This window comes from Chlorocebus sabaeus, chromosome 14, assembly GCF_047675955.1.
Source record: "Chlorocebus sabaeus isolate Y175 chromosome 14, mChlSab1.0.hap1, whole genome shotgun sequence".
Taxonomy (NCBI): Eukaryota; Metazoa; Chordata; class Mammalia; order Primates; family Cercopithecidae; genus Chlorocebus; species Chlorocebus sabaeus.
The window spans coordinates 10,603,999-10,621,026 of NC_132917.1; the positions used below are offsets into that span (position 1 = coordinate 10,603,999).

The 17,028-nt window shown below is 40.5% G+C and overlaps 1 protein-coding gene across 2 annotated transcripts in view; it reads right to left on the reverse strand.

Annotated features, from left to right (window-relative positions):
* NOL10 (nucleolar protein 10) overlaps window positions 1-17,028 on the reverse strand; it is a 115,694-nt gene that overhangs the window by 96,380 nt on the left and 2,286 nt on the right. The window contains exons 2-6 of one of the 2 annotated variants that reach the window (XM_007971495.3): window positions 13,584-13,629; window positions 10,987-11,085; window positions 5,050-5,127; window positions 2,480-2,517; window positions 475-611 (exon numbers count right to left, since the gene is read on the reverse strand). In XM_007971495.3, coding sequence (XP_007969686.2) covers window positions 475-611; window positions 2,480-2,517; window positions 5,050-5,127; window positions 10,987-11,085; window positions 13,584-13,629 — 398 coding nt within the window. The remainder of the gene's footprint in view (window positions 1-474; window positions 612-2,479; window positions 2,518-5,049; window positions 5,128-10,986; window positions 11,086-13,583; window positions 13,630-17,028) is intronic. The other variant, XM_007971496.3, reaches the window with a different exon arrangement.

A 17,028-nucleotide genomic window follows, 5' to 3' on the forward strand; every position in this document is an offset into this window, starting at 1 on the left:
AGAAACTGATTACTGACATGAAACAATCTTAGAGACAGAAATCTAGAAGATAAACAGAAAACTAAAATACCATGTCTCGTAAATTGTGGTAATTGGGCTAAACTGAAAAGGTTCACACACTTCCCATCAGTATTTCCCAATGAGGCAGGTAACTATCAAAGATATTTTTAACATTAGAAAATATTGTATTAAGCAAAACAACAGTTGTTAAAACAGCATATGGTACTTATAAGTACCATATGTAGATTATGTAGTACCATATGTAGATTATGTAGAAATCAATTATGTAGAAAATAATTTTTTTTTTTTGCCTATCCTTTGTTTTTTACTTTTTCTTTTTTTTTTTTTTTTACAAGAGCCACATATCACTTTTTTATTAAAGCAAGCTATCTACAGAAAATGTACAAGAAATTTAGGAACAGAAGTTGGTTGTTTTAGGAGGTGAAAAGGAGAAAGAGGGACTAGATCCGATACCTTGCACCAACAAAGTACAAGTCACAAGATGGATAGTGGTAAGAGAAATCTCTCCCGAACTTTGGTATTCTGGTTTTGTAGTAAAAACCTGATTGTGAATGAAATTCAATGTATCTATCATTATGTAAGAAGACAACCTGAAAATAAAACAAAAAAAATTAATTTGCTTAGGTTCCTAGTTAGGTGTTTATTTCATTATCACTAAAACACTGGCAAACCAAGAAAAACTCTTACCTCTCTCTCTCTCTCTCTCTCTCTCTGTCTGAACACACATGTCTGTGCACACACACTCCACTGGGATTAAGAATGAAAACTCCCCAATGGCTCCTTAATGCCTTCCTGCATCCTGATAGCTTTTCTGCAAACCTTACATACTAATTAAAGACTAGCAACAAATGCCCTTCATTTACCTGGCATGAGCATGTCATAACACAGAGCACTCTCATGGTACCCTCAATGAGCAGCTTCCTCTTTCACTTGGGAACACATTTAAATAATCCCGGCGGGGTGCAGTGGCTCACACCTATAATCCCAGCACTTTGGAAGGACGAGGCGGATGGATCACCTGAGGTCAGGAGTTTGAGACCAGCCTGACCAACATGGAGAAACCCCGTCTCTACTAAAAATACAAAAGTAGCTGGGCATGGTGGCGGGCACCTGTAATCCCAGCTATTCGGGAGGCTGAGGCAGGAGAATCACTTGAACCCGGGAGGCAGAGGATGTAGTGAGCCAAGGTTGCACCATTGTACTCCCAGCCTGGGCAACAAGAGTGAAACTCTGTCTCAAAAAATAAAAAACAAAAAATGATAATAATAATCCCACCATTATCACACAAGGTATGATAAACTCCTTGTATCTTTGACTTTAGTGTCAAAGATACTCCTTGTAACTTGACTTTAGTGTACTAAAGGGGTATCTCAAACATCAACAGATGGTATTTAAAGGCAAATTGGTCAGTATTTAGAGAAAATACACTCTAAAATTACATGTTCCAAAACATGATAAATGACACCATAGACAAAAGGATAAACTGTACCAGATAGTTTCCAAAACTGAAAATACAAAGTCATGTCAGCTAAGAAAATTCAATTTTCTTTCAAGATGCCATTTGACATCACTAAAAATGTTTTACTTTTAAATCCAAGAGTTTACTGACAATTTTATAACTGTTGAAAGTGACTATAAGAGTTGAAAGATGGGTTGGGCGCCATGTCTCATGCCTATAATTCCAACACTTTGGGAGGCCAAGGCAGGCGGATCACTTGAGGTCAGGAGTTTGAGACCAGTCTGGCCAACCTGGTGAAACCCTGTCTCTACTAAAAATACAAAAATTAGCCAGGTGTGGAGGCGCACACCTGTAGTCCCAGCTACTCAGGAGGCTGAGGCAGGAGAATCATTTGAACTTGGGAGGTTGATGCTGCAGTGATCCGAAATTAAGCCACTGCCCCTCCAGCCTGGGTGACAGAGGGAGGCCCTGACTCCAAAAAAAGAGTTGAAAGATGGACTAATGGCACCAAAAAAAGAAATAAATCTACTTAGCTATATTTTGAACTGTTTCAGAATATACCCCAACAATTTGCAAAGTTAAAAAAAAAAAAATTAAACATACAACCCTGCTAGTTTACTTTTCACATATAAATAAGAAAATGAAAGCAACCTGGTATACAAATCCAGGTTAAACGTAAAAATCAGAATCACAAATCTAGAATATAAGATGATATAAAACATAACTGCTGCCAATTCTTAAAAATATAAATAAGGTTTCATATATGATATGAAAAATTAACTTTGATATTAGATTGGCCAAAGGCTATCTGTATCATTGTATTATTAATAAAAAACGATGAGTTACATTTTACTACACAGCCATTTTTGTTTAACAGTAGAACTACACAGCCATTTTAGTTTAACAATAAAAATATCATAAAACTGCTTATCATCAAAATAAATTCCACTCATTCATTTGTTGGGTCTAGTCAGTACAAACCAATGCTATAAAACATACCTTTGAGTAGTCATCAGACAAAATTTCAAAGGTGACAACTGAAAAACAAGAAATAGGAAAAATACAATTATCAATCAACATTCTTAATAACAATGCAAACTTGATGCAAAGATTCTAATTCAACACACAAATTATGCATATACCAGTTTTTTTTCTGCCTCTACGTGAAACAAGAAAATTGTCATAGTATATTGTCCCAAAACACCAACAAAAACTTGAAAGCTTCATAATTTCTCAATACATATCAACTAGGTTTCTTGTAGAACTGAAAGCAAATTCACAAAATATAATGACTTCTAAATTCGGACACTCTTTCTGAGATGTTGAAAACAAAATCATTTTAAAGACTTTCAAGGCCGGGTGCAGTGGCTCAAGCCTGTAATCCCAGCACTTTGGGAGGCCGAGGTGGGCGGATCATGAGGTCAGGAGATCGAGACCATCCTGGCTAACATGGTGAAACCCAGTCTCTACTAAAAATACAAAAAATTAGCCGGGCGTGGTTGCTGGTACCTGTAGTCCCAGCTACTCGGGAGGCTGAGGCAGGAGAATGGCGTGAACCCGGGAGGCGGAGCTTGCAGTAAGCCAAGATCACACCACTGCACTCCAGCCTGGGCAACACAGTGAGACTCCGTCTCAAAAAAAAGAAAAGACTTTCAAATATACATTAAAGAACATTAAAAAAACTGTTGCTTAACAAAAAAGATAAGTCATTTTTTACCCATTCATAGTCTACCTGATAAACAAAAAGAGTGAAAAATAGCCATTATTAGTGGCACACAGAGTTTCTACTGTTTTCAATAAACAAAGTAAGACCCTATCACTATGGGGGAAAAAAAAACAGAAAAAAAAATTAGCCAGGCACGGTGATGCACACCTGTGGTCCCAGTTATTTGGGAGACTGAGATAGGCGGATCTCTAGAGCCTGGGTAGCTGAGGCTGCAGTAAGCTGTGACCACAACACTGTACTCCAGCCTGGGTGACAGAAAAAGATCCTGTTTCTAAAAAGTAAAAAAACAAACAAACAAAAAAAAACAAAAAAAAAACCCAGAGGGTGAAACAAGTTGGGAGACTATGCATATAATTCCACAGACCACATATTCCATTAACTCCTTTCCCCTCAATCCCAAATTCTAGGCCAATTGATAAAAGTATTTGAACTTTCTCATTTTAATTTGACTTTGGTGTCATTCAGAATTCTAAGAATGACCCCCAGTGACCTTTACCCTTGTATAACCCCTTTCCCTTGAGAGTGTGGGTGGAAACTGTGAATTGATAAGACATTGCTCTAGTGATTACACTACATTTTATGGCAAAGGGGAGATTTATAATCATATAAGCCCTTTAAAAGCAGAGTTTCAGCTGGGTGCAGGGGCTCACGCCTGTAATCCCAGCACTTTGGGAGGCCAAGGTCAGCAGATCACGAGGTCAGGAGTTGGAGACGAGCCTGGCCAAATGTGAAACCCCGTCTCTACCAAAAATACAAAACTTAGCTGGGCGTGGTGAAGTGTGCCCATAAACCCGGCCACTCAGGAGGCTGAGGCAGGAGAATTGCTTAAATCTAGGAGGTGGAGTTTACAGTGAGCCAAGATCGTGCCTCTGCACTCTAGCCTGGGTGACACAGCAAGACTCTGTCTCAAAAATAAATAAATAAAAAATAAAAGCAGAGTTTCTCTGGCTGGCAGCAGAATAAAAAGTCAGAGAGATCCAAAACACAAGGGGCTGGGTGCAGTGGCTCATGCCTGGAATCCCAGCACTTTGGGAGACCAAAGCGAAAGGATGGCTGAGGCCAGGAGTTTGAGACCAGCCTGGGCAACATGACTAGACTCCATCTCTACAAAAAATTATAAAATTAGTAGGGCGTGGTGGCTCACATCTGTAGTTCCAGCTACTTGGGAGGCTAAGGTAGGAGGATCACTTGAGCCCAGGAGTTCAAGGCTACAGTAAACTATGATCATACCACAGTACTCCAGTCTGGGCAATAAGATCCTATCTCTTTAAAAAAATAATAAATAAATAAAAGAAAGAAAAGAAATACAGGGAGGATGTGATGAGCTTTTGCTGGTTTGAAGGTGGAGGTGAGCGTGTGATGAGAAATGCATGTAGCCTCTAGAAGCACAGAGTGGCCCCCAGCTGACAGCCAGAAGGAAATGGGAACCCAATCCTATAACCACAACAAACTGAATACTGATAACAACCTGAGTGTGTTTGGAAGCAAATTCCTTTTGATTTTTTATTTTTATTTTTTTTTGGGGGGGCTTTCTCTGAAAACCAGAAAAGCTGCTAGTCAATTCTAAAAGAACTACAAACTAACACGTGGAAGCATATTGTTGCCCAGCACCTCCAAGTCAGAGCTCCACCTGGTCAACACTCTATGAGTACAGAAGCTGCACAGACTTAAGATCCACACAACTGTGAGCTACTAAATGGATGTTTTAAGCCATCTGGATTGTAGTACAGTAATTTGTTATATAGCAATAAAAAAAAATTACAAACTGTTCTCATTTTAAAACCAGAAAAGCAAACAACATAAAAAGTCATTTTCACGAATTCAAATTTAGCTTTTTACTCACCTTCTGAATCTAAACACCTTTCAAACTTCAAGGATAACTGATAGGTGTCATAACATCGAACCCGAGGTTTATATGTTCCTACAAAAAATTAATGTGATGTAAAACCTAAAGACATACTTTCATAGCCAACATCCACAGATACATTGAGTGTACCTCTTGTTCAGAGACAGGCAGGATTAATTGTAATCAAATCAAAAGAAAGGAATGTAAAAGCAGCTCCTCTCAAACACCCCAAGGAAAAACTGAGCAAAAGCTAAACAAGCAAGTCATAGAAAACCAAACAAAATTACTAAGAAACTTCACAAGTAATCTAACAAAATACATGAAAACGACGGAACAGTTTTGTCCACCAGAATGGCAAAGATTTAAAAAATGGTTAATATCTGTGTTGGTGAAAGTGTAAAATATTCCCATATACTGTTGTTGATTAGTATATAATTGATACAACTTCTTTGAAGGATAATCCCTAAAATACATGATGTTTCTATACTTCCAATCTATATTTCAACTTACACAAATTGAACTCATGGAAATATATCCACAAGCCTGCCAAAGATATCAAGAATGTTCACTGCAGCATTATTTATAAATGGTCAGCAACTAAAAGCAAATAAAATGTCCACTGACAGGAAAATGGTTGAATTACTGACAACAAATCCACGCAAGGGAATATTACATAGCCCATAAAGTGGATGAGGCAGACCTGGAGTAACCACTGACATGGAAAGCTGCCAAAACGTACTATAAAGTAAAAGTACACAGATCACAGGCGAGTGCTGGAATATGATCCACATAATACAATCCCAATTTTGTACAATGCAACGGTAACTTTGGCACTCTGCTTTTTTTTTTTTTTTGAGACAGTCTCATTCTATCGTTTAGGCTGGGGTGCAATGGCATGATCTCGGCTCACTGCAACCTCAGTCTCCCAGGTTCAAGTGATTCTCCTGCCTCAGCCCCCTGAGTAGCTGGGATTACAGATGCAGGCCACCATGACCAGCTAATTTTTGTATTTTTGGTAGAGATGGGGTTTTACCATGTTGGTCAGGCTGCTCTCGAACTCCTGACCTCAGGTGATCCACCCGTGTTGGCCTCCCAAAGTGCTGGGATTGCAGGTGTGAGCCATCGAGTCCGGCCTTTTTTTTTTTATCTTTGAAATGAAGTCTTGGTCTGTTGCCCAGGCTGGAGTGCAGAGGAGCAATCTCGGCTCACTGCTACCTCTGCTGCTTGGATTCAAGTGATTCTCCTGCCCTGGGATTATAGGTGCCTGCCACCACATCTGGCTAATTTTTGTATTTTTAGTAGAGACAGGGTTTCACCATGTTGGCCAGTGTGGTCGAACTCCTGAGTTCAGGTGATCTGCCTGCCTCAGCCTCCCTAAGTGTTAGGATTATAGGCGTGAACCACCATGCCTGGCCTAACTTTGGCACTTTGTAAGGCAAAAGTTGGAGGAACTAACTTCGCAATGATAGTCTATCTCCGTGAAGTGCAATTTCGGAGACTTTCATTATTTTATGTTATGTATTTCCAATAAAGACATCTTAAAAGAATTAGGTAGTCCTTTGTTTACTGACATAGATCAAAACCCAAGATTTCATTTAAAAAAAAAAAAAAAAAAAAAAAAGGTTATTTTGTGGGGTTTTCTTTGGTGAATTTCTTTTTCCTTTTTTGAAATGGTGTTTCACTCTGTCAACCAGACTGGAGCACAGTGGTGCAATCACAGCTGACTGCAACCTCAACCTCCCTCGGCTCCAGTGATCCTTCCACCTCCGCTTCCAAAGTAGCAGGGACCAAGAGGCGCCTGCCACTATGACTGGCTAATTTTTGTATTTTTTTGTAAAGATGGGGTTTCACCGCATTGCCCAGGCTTGCCTCAAACTCCTGGACTCAAGTGATCCACCCACCTCAGCCTCCCAAAGTGCTAGAATTATAGGCACGAGCCACCGCACCCAGCTTAAAAAAGAGAAGTTTAAAACCAGTAAATATAAGCCCACTGTCGTATGGCAATAATTTTAATAGATTTGGATGCATGTGTGTATGTGTATATATACACACATATATATGCGTGTGTGTATATATGTGTGTATATATATCTACATTCATATAGACAGATAGATACACACAATTTTACACACACACACACACACACACAATTTGAAAGGCCACACATAAAACTTTTAATATAGCCAGGACCTGTATTCCACTGTCGTTTGTTTTTGGGGCTTTAATTTTTTTCAGAGACAGGGTCTTGCTCTGTTGCCCAGGATGGAGCACAGTGGTGCAATCATAGCTCGTTGTAACCTCAAACTGCTAGGCTCAGGCAATCCTCCTGCCTCTGCCTCATGAATAGCTGACACTACAGATGCACACCACCACATTCAACTAATTTTTTTATTTTATTGTAGGGACAGGATCTTGCTGTGTTGCTCAAGCTGGTCTTGAACTCCTGGCCTTAAGTAACACTCCCGCGTCAGCCTCCCAAAGTGCAGGGATTATAGGCATGAGCTACTGTACCCTGCTGTTTTTTATTGCTGTGTTGTTTAAAAGGCTTACAAGTATTCTTTGGCCATCGGGGGGAAAAAGTGGTAAAAAATATAAACATTAATAAAAGTAGGCCCTCTATTTTTTATCTTTCATCCCCACGTAACGGAAAAAACTAACACCACCACTAATGATAGATTTAAATCTGGCATGATCATAAACCCAAAGCTTCCAAAAGGAATTAAGAGGCCGGTCACTTCCACAACAAAATAATACTTAGCACATCCCCTGTGTTCATTCCCTTAGATAATCTATTTCCCCAACCAGAATGAAGGGTCTTCAGGGCTAATCTCATTCAACTTGTTTTTAGCCACACGGCCTAGAACACCAAAGGGAATCTGAGAAAGAAGTACAGATAGATACCGACATTGAAAGAAAAACCTCTACCAAACTAAATAGAGAAGCAAGTGACACTCTAACTCCATTTCCCCTACCAGTACCAGAAAAAGGCCTCGAGGAAAGTCAAACCAGAAGGACTCTGGACTTTACAATTGTGCTGTCCAATATGGCAGCCACTAGCAACATATAGTTATCTAAATTAAAAATAATTAAATTAAATTTAAGATTCTAGCTGGGTGCTGTGGCTCATGCCTATAATCCCAGCACTTTGAGAGACAGGTGGACAACCGCTTGAGTCCAGGAGTTTGAGACCAATATGGGCAAAATACCCCATTTCTACTAAAAGAAATTTTTTTTTGGCCTGGCGTGGTGGCTCACACCTGTAATCCCAACACTTTGGGAAGCCGAGGTGGGCGGATCACCTGAGGTCAGGAGTTCAAAACCAGCCTGACTCACATGAAGAAACCGAATCTCTACTAAAAATACAAAACTTAGCCAGGCATGGTGGCGTATGCCTGTAATCCCACCTACTTGGGAGGCTGAGGCAGGAGAATTGCTTGAACCAGGGAGGCGGAGGTTGCGGTGAGCCAAGATCACGCCATTGCATTCCAACCTGGGGAACAAGAGCGAAACTCCGTCTCAAAAAAAAAAAAAAAAAAAATTTAATTAATGGGCATAGTGGTAAGCACCTATAGTTCTAGCAACTCAGGAAGCTGAGGAAGGAGGATGGATGGCTTGAGCCCAAAAGTTCAAGGTTACGAGTAAAGCTCTGTCTCTAAAAAAAAAAAAAGAAATTCAGTTCCTCAGTCTCACTACCATGTTGCACATTTTCTTCCTTTTTTTTTTTTTGAGACAGAGTCTCGCTCTGTCGCCCAGGGTAGAGTGCAGTGGCACGATCCTGGCTCACTGCAACCTCTGCCATCTGGGTTCAAGCAATTCTCATGCCTCAGCCTCCAAGTAGCTGGGATTACAGGGGCACACCACCACGCTCAGCTAATTTACTTTTAACAGAGACAGGATTTCATCAGGTTGGGCAGGCTGGTCTCGAACTCCTGGCCTCATGTGATCTGCCTGCTTCAGCCTCCCAAAGTGCTGGGACTACAGGCGTGAGCCACCCCGCTCAGCCCACATATTATTTATGAAATATTTTTGAGATAAAATAAAACCGAGAAGTTCTGTATAAGAAGGATAGTCATTAGGCCAGGCGCAGTGGCTCACACCTATAATCCCAGCACTTTGGGAGGCCCAGTCAGGTGGATCACTTGAGGCAAGGAGTTCCAGATCAGCCTGGCCAACATGGTGAAACCCTATCTCTACTAAAAAAATACAAATATTATCTGGGTGTGGTGGTGCGCACCTGTAGTCCCAGCTACTCAGGAGACTGACGCAGGAGAATCACTTGAACCCGGGAGGCAGCGGCTGCAGTCAGCCAAAATCATACCACTGCACTCCAGAATGGGTGACAGAGTGAGACTCTGTTTAAAACAAAAACAAAAAAAAAGAAGAAGAAAAGCCACCAATTTTGCACAGAAATAGAGGATGATTTCATAAAAGAAAGTGTCATTTAACAAATCTGTATCCTAGCTTTCTTAAGTACTAGATCTGTGAGCTTAGACAAGTCACTTAATATTTCTCTGGATCTATAAAATGAAGAAAATTTAAGTTTCTTCTAGTCTTCAATAAGGGTGTCCATATATCTTAGATTTCCTCAATTCTTTTTACCAGTTTCTGAACAAAGAACTGAAGGCTAAGAGATGTAGATAGTGTTAGTTAGTACTGAGATAATCATTAACACAAAGCAAAAGAGACTGGCCTCTGTGGGTATAAAAGGTGTTACCAAAAAGAAAGTGGTTGGAAAAGGAATACTGATACCAGCAAAAAATGTTTGGACAATATACAGGACTAATGCACCAAAATCACAACCACTAAAGGTTGGGTGACACTGTTCAACACTCCAACACAGTAAAAGTTCTCTATATTTCATGATTTTTTGATAATGATAAATACTGTTAATGTAAAATCTTAGGGATATTTTTAAAAATTAGTACATTATACAGAAAACCATGTTATAAATGACCTTTCCTGAAACTCTCATTCATTGTTAGTAGGAGTGCAAATAATATGATCACTTTGGGGAAAGACTTGGAAGTTTCCCAGATTACTAAACATACACCTACCTAGGACCCAAAATTTCCACTCCTAGGTATTTACCAAAGACATGAAAGCATATAACCACAAAACAGACTTCTATGCAATTGTTCATAGTGCTTTATTAGTAATAGCCAAAAAACTGAATGAAAATAGCCCAGGTACTCATTACATGGAGAATGAGTGAATAAACTGTGGTTTAGTCATATAATAATATTTTTTGGTAATAAAAAAAAGAAGCTATTGACACATATAACAACATGTATGAATCTCAAATACAAAATCCTACATGAAATAAGTCTCACAGAGAAAGAATATACAGTGTATGACTACATTTATATTAAGTTCTAAAACAGGCTAAACTTGTCTCTACTGAAAAAAATCAGCAATGGTTGTCTCTGCACGAGTGGGAGACATTTTCTGCAGGAAAAAAATGTTCTGTGTCTCGATAGAGCTTTGAGTTACACAAGCATGTGCATTTGTCAAAACTAATCAAATGGTAAACTTAGGATCTGTGCATTTCACCAATATAAATTTATCTTGAAAAAAGCCGTAAGTAAATATTGATAAATATTGAACTCCAGCTAATGATATACATGCTAAGGTGTTTTGGGGTGAAGTACGCTGGTATCTTCAACTTACACCGATATGCATCAAAGTAACAAGATGGACTGATGTATGAACAAAGAGACAGATGCATGGGATAAATCAAATACTGCAGAGTAAACTATTTACTGCAGAATTTAGGTAGTAGTTAAATGGGTGTTTATAATTTTTTCAATATTTCTGTGTGTTTTAAGTTTTTTATAATAAAATATTATGGTTAAAAACAACAACAACAAAAACCTTTCCCATCATAGCATTTCCTGATACAAAACGCATGGAAATCATAACCAAAAAGATGCTTACCAGTTGCTAAAATGTATTGTCCATCTTTTGACACCTTAATAGTGGTACATACAGTAGGCATTTCAAAATCCTGAATAAGTTCAATTCTCCTACGGACATCTAAAAGGAGAGAAAAAAACAACTAGTTTAGCTAACGTGCTTATTCTCTAACATAAGAAGACAAATGTATGCCAAGCAGTCACCACAACTATAAACAGGTAAAATTCATCCCAAATGCTTCCCAGCCTTGGGAAATGGTTGGCCTTCCAGCCCAACCATTAAACAGCAAAGGTTTTTTTCCTTAGCTCATACATTGTTTTTCTAAGCTAAGTATTTCATTTTCACTTTTTAAGAGGAAAAAAAGTATCACCATTAATTGAAAAAAAAAAAAAAAAATTTCCACAACAGTATATCAAACATCCAGTGTTATAGGAGGAACAGCATAAACATTAAACCACTTTGGGAGATAGGGTTTCACTCTGTCACCCAGGCTGTAGTGCAGTGGCACGATTATGGCTCACTGCAGCCTCAACCTCTTGGGCTCAAGCGATCTTCACACGTCAGCCCCCCAAAGAGCTAGGACTATAGGCGTATGCCACTGCACCCAGGTATTTTTGTATTTTTGTAGAGATGGGGTTTTGCCACATTGCCCAGGCTGGTCTCGAACTTCTAGGCTCAAGCAATCCTCCCACTTCAGCCTCCCAAAGTTCTGGGACTGCAGGAGTGAGCCACTGCACCAGGCCTCTAAACCACTATTATTACTCAATCACGGCAAAGACAAAAATCTTATAATTTTTTTTTTCTCCTAAATAACAGGTTTAAGCCTCCAAACTCTTTTTTTTTTTTTTTTTAAGACAAAGTCTCACTCTGTTGCCGAAGTTGGAGTGCAGTGGCACAATCTCAGCTCACTGCAAAAATCCACCTCCCAGGTTCAAGCGATTCTCCTGCCTCAGCCTCCTGAGTAGCTGGGGCTACAGGCACATGCCACCATGCCTGGCTAATTTTTGTATTTTTAGTAGAGATGGGGTTTCACTATGTTGGCCAGGCTGGTCTTAAACTCCTGACCTCGTGATCTGCCCGCCTGGGCCTCCTAAGGTGCTGGGATCAGAGGTGTAAGCCACCATGCCTGGCCGGAACTCTTAAGTTTATATAAGAAACTACTATCAAGCTGACTTATGCCTCTGTTGGCACCAATTATCTGCAGACAAGAGGAAACCCCTTTGATACCTTAGGTCTTTAAGGAATAAGTTAAACAAAAATATGGGAAAATAAATTTTCTTTCAAATGTGACAAGCTATAATGAAGAAAATATAATGAAAACTTGTTCACCAAAATTATTTAAGTTAGAATTTTTCTTACAATTTCTTGCTGCTGTAAATTTAAAAGAATCATCTTCTACAATCATCTTTTAACGTTCAGGTTCATACATCCTACATGTAAAATTCCTTTCTTCAAAAAATGCTCATTGTCTCTGTATCTCAAACACTGATAAATGGATTTAATTCACAGGATAAGATTTTGATACACCAGAGAGCAAAGCAATAGGAGAGACAGTCCTCCTTGGACCTGCATGCTTACTGGGTATGGCGAGATTGGAAGGCCCCAGTCACTCTAACCTGAGCCATTTCTCAGGGTTATTTACACTGCTGAGAACCTTGACAGACAGGTAACACGTCCCTTCTAGACAAAGCACAGGTTTGCTTACCGCTTGCTAGAAAAGCAGTGGACTTCCCAAGCTGTGTTGCTCAGCCACAACACAAATCCACTGTGTGCCAAGCATCCATCTGGATTGTGCTAAGTGTCTCCAGGAGACTCAAGAGGGGAACTGGCACAAATATGCTGATGCTCATGCTATTTACTGTGCTGTGAGTAATAAAATCTGCATCTCTAACCCAGGAGTCTTGCGTCTTACTGTTGTTATCCATGAAACTGTAACAGGCTAACTCATTAGTTAATAAGGTAAAATCAAATTCCATACCCACCAGGAACATACCAACTACAGTAAAAAGTTTCTTAAGAAGGAGAAAGGCAGCTGGGCGTGGTGGCTCAGGCCTGTAATCCCAGCACTTTGGGAGGCCAAGGCGGGCGGATCACCTGTGGGGAGTTCGACACCAGCCTGACCAACATGGAGAAACCCCATCTCTACTAAAAATACAAAAAAAATTAGCCAGGCATGGTGGTTTGTAATCCCAGCTACTCAGGAGGCCGAGGCAGGAGAATTGCTTGAATCCAGGAGGCAGAGGTTGCAGTGGGCCGAGGTCACACCATTGCACTCTAGCCCGGGCAACAAGACTGAAACTCCGTCTCAAAAAAAAAAAAAAAAAGAAGAAGAAGGAGAAGGGCTGGGTGCAGAGGCTCATGCCTGTAATCCCAAAACTTTGGGAGGCCAAGGTGGGAGGACTGCTCAAGGCCAGGAGTTAGAAACCAGTCTGGGCAACACAGCAAGACCTCATGTCAAAAGAAAAAAAAAAAAAAGGAAAGAGACAACAGCATTCATTTTCCACTACATGTTACTGCATTCTCATAAATCCTCACTTGTATATGATAACAGCAAATGAGTAAAAGCATTAGAACGTGGATCACTAATGCAGCTGAAGTGGGGAAAAAACAATACTCACCTACATCTTTCTTCTGTAGTGCTCTCTTCTTCCTATCAGAAAGCCACTTAAAGAAAATGAAGAGACTTTATTTTAAAACAAATTTTGCTAAATTGTTTTTCAGCGTGCAAAATCAATACATGCTTATATTTAACAATTCAAACTTTATAGGAATATATAACATAGGAAGCAAAAAAATTCTCTAATCCTAACCCTACTCTTAACATATTAAATATCTCCTGGATTTTTGTCTTGTGTATACTTACATACATTAGATAATTTCTTTTATTTTTACTTTTTTAGAGACAGGGTCTCATGCTTGCCCAGTCTAGAGTACAGTGATGCAGTGTGACTGCAGCTCACCGAAGCCTTAAGCTCCTGGGCTCAAACAATCCTCTCACCTTTGCCTTCCACAATGCTAGGTCTACTGACACGGGCCACCAGGCCCGGCCAGCTAAGAAACTTTTTGAACTACAACCTTTTTACATAAGAGAAAAACTAACCCATCTAACCTAATCCAATCTAAACTAACCCAATCCAATCTAAAGGAAAACAAAAAGCCTCAAATATTATGGGTTATAACTAAATATACGGAACAACTTAATTTATTTAAGTGAGAATTTAAAAAGTAAAACATTTATAGGAGAATGTTTCTTATAGAAATATATTTTTTACAAAGAATAACACCAGATAAGTAACTGACCAAATAGCTGATACTTGGCCAGGCACAGTGGCTCATGCCTATAATCCCAGCATTTTGGGAGGCCGATAGAGACCAGCCCGGCCAACACAGGTTTCGCACAACAGGTGAAACCCTGTGTCTACTAAAATACAAAAAATTAGCCAGACGTGGTGGTGGGCACCTGTAATCCCAGCTACTTGGGAGGCTGAGGTAGGGGAATCACTTGAACACGGGAGGCAGAGGTTGCAGGGAGCTGAGATCTTGCCACTATACTCCAGCCTGGTGACTCCGTCTCAAAAAAAACAAGCTTAACCACTGGAAAACTAATGAAAATAAATTTAACAGCATTAAAAATACAACAAAAGCTGATTAACTCCAGAATGGGAGATTTTTAGGTCAAATTATATGAATAAAAATCACAGCCCCAAGTCAGAAGTGTGATGGGACTGGAAATGAAAATTAACTTTATTCATCAATACATTAAACAAAATATTTATTTAGTACTACTAAATGCCAGTAATTAGGTATAGCAGTAGTAAATAAAACACGAAAAAAAAAAAACCCTCTTGGCCGGGTGCAGTGGTTCATACCTATAATCCCAGCACTGAGGCAAGGGGATCACTTGAGCCCAGGAGCTTGAGACCAGCCTGGCACTAAAGTGGGATCACTGTCTCTACCAAAAAAAAAAAAAAAGAAACTGGGCATGCTGGTGTGCACCTGTAGTCCCAGCTACTCAGTAGGCTGAGGGGCAAGGATCGTTGAGCCCAAGGGAAGTCAAGGCTGAGGTGAGCCATGATTGTGCCACTGCAGTCCAGCCTGGGCAACGAAAACCCCTGTCTCAAAAAAATAAATAAATAAATAAATAAATAAATTTATGAATCTAAAAACCCCTCCTTTTATGAAGCTTTCTTTCAAGTGAGGGAACACCAACAAATAAGGAAGTAAAACAATTAGAATGTCTGATGGTTATGTATGCCATGGAAAAAATAAAGCAAGAAAAGGAGACGAAGTATTGGTAGAGAATTATAATTTTAAATAAGGTTAAGGTTCTCTTGAGCAATGACCTGAAAGGCATGAGGAGGCAAGCCTGGTGAACATCTGGGAGAAAAGCAGGCAAGCAGGGGGAATCCCCAGCACCAAGGTCCTAAGGCAAGAGTGTGCCTGGTCTCGAGCAGTGAGGAGACTTGTGAGGCCAGTGGAAGGTGGAGAACAGTGACCGCTGAGCTCAGAGAAGAGGGCAGGAAGGCACAACATCAAGTAGGACCTTACAGGCCACTCAAAGGACTCTGCTTTTCACCCCCAAGAGACCAGGAGCCACTGGAGGGTTTTGAGTAGAGGATCACTCTGCCAGTTTACTGATAATAGACCGTGGAATAAAGGGGTAGAGGGTGGAAACTGAGAAACCGCTTGGAAGTCAACTGCAATAACTGCAATTGCATAATCCAGGGTGACAGTGTCTTGATCAGCGGCGGTAATGGAGATGACTGGATTCTGGATCTATACTGAAGACAGAACCAACAGCATTTTCTAATGGATTGTATGAGAGCAAAGAAACAACAACAAAAAACCTCCAGTGCTTTTGGCGTCAACGTCTTGAGGGATGGAGTTGCCACTGACTGAGAGAGCAAAGACCACTAGGTTGGAGGAGGGGCAAATGTGGAGGGAAAGCTGGTGTTCTACTTTGGACAAGTTAAGTTTGAGATACCTATCAGACATGCAAGTAGGGATGTCAAGAAACAGCTGGACACACAAGTCCAGTTCAGCGTAGAGGTAAGGGATAGAAACATCAATGTGATAGTTACGGATACACAGATGTGCTTAAAGCCAGGAGACTGCATCGGATCACCTGGGGAGTAAATGTAGAGGCTTCTCTACATTAACAAAAAGGTAAAGCCCAGAAGGAGAGAAGCAATATTTGCACAGATCAGACAACAACTAGGGTTCCACGTGGAGTTTAGGTACCACACCTCAAAGAAATAACCAGAAAACGGCCAGGGGCGGTGGCTCAAGCCTGTAATCCCAGCACTTTGGGAGGCCGAGGTGGGAGGATCACGAGGTCAGGAGATTGAGACCATCCTGGCTAACACGGTGAAATCCCATCTCTACTAAAAATACAAAAAATTAGCTGGGCGTGGTGGTGGGCACCTGTAGTCCCAGCTACTCGGGAGGCTGAGGCAGGAGAATGGCGTGAACCCGGGAGGCGGAGTTTGCAGTGAGCAGAGATGACACCACTGCACTCCAGCCTGGGCAACAGAGCGAGACTCCATCTCAAAAAAAGAAACAAACCAGAAAACATTAACCAGGACAAGTAGGGGTTTCCAGATCCACTCAGCTCAAGCTACTCTCCCTACCATTCCACTGGAACTCCTCACCAAGGTCAACGGTGCTGCATCACGCCAAAGTCGATGGTCTCTTTTCTGCCTTCATCTTACTGAAGCTCTCATTAGCAGTTGACACAGGTGACCACTCCTCCTCCTTGAAACACTTGCTTCTACAAAAGCACACATTTCTGAGTCTCCCCTTCCATCAGTGCTTACTACTCCTTCTTCTTTGCTGGGTTCCCCTCCTCTTCTTAGATGCAAATGTTAAGACTGCCTCAGGTCCTCAGCCCAGTTCTCTTCTGTTCATTCTCTCACAATTTGCTCTCACCTAGTCCCAAACGATGACAGTGACTTAACCTGCAATCTCCATGCTAGTATCCATGCAACTGCTAACTACTCAACATTTCCATTTGGTATGTATTAGAACTTCAAATGTTCACTACTGAAAATAAAAATTTTGGGC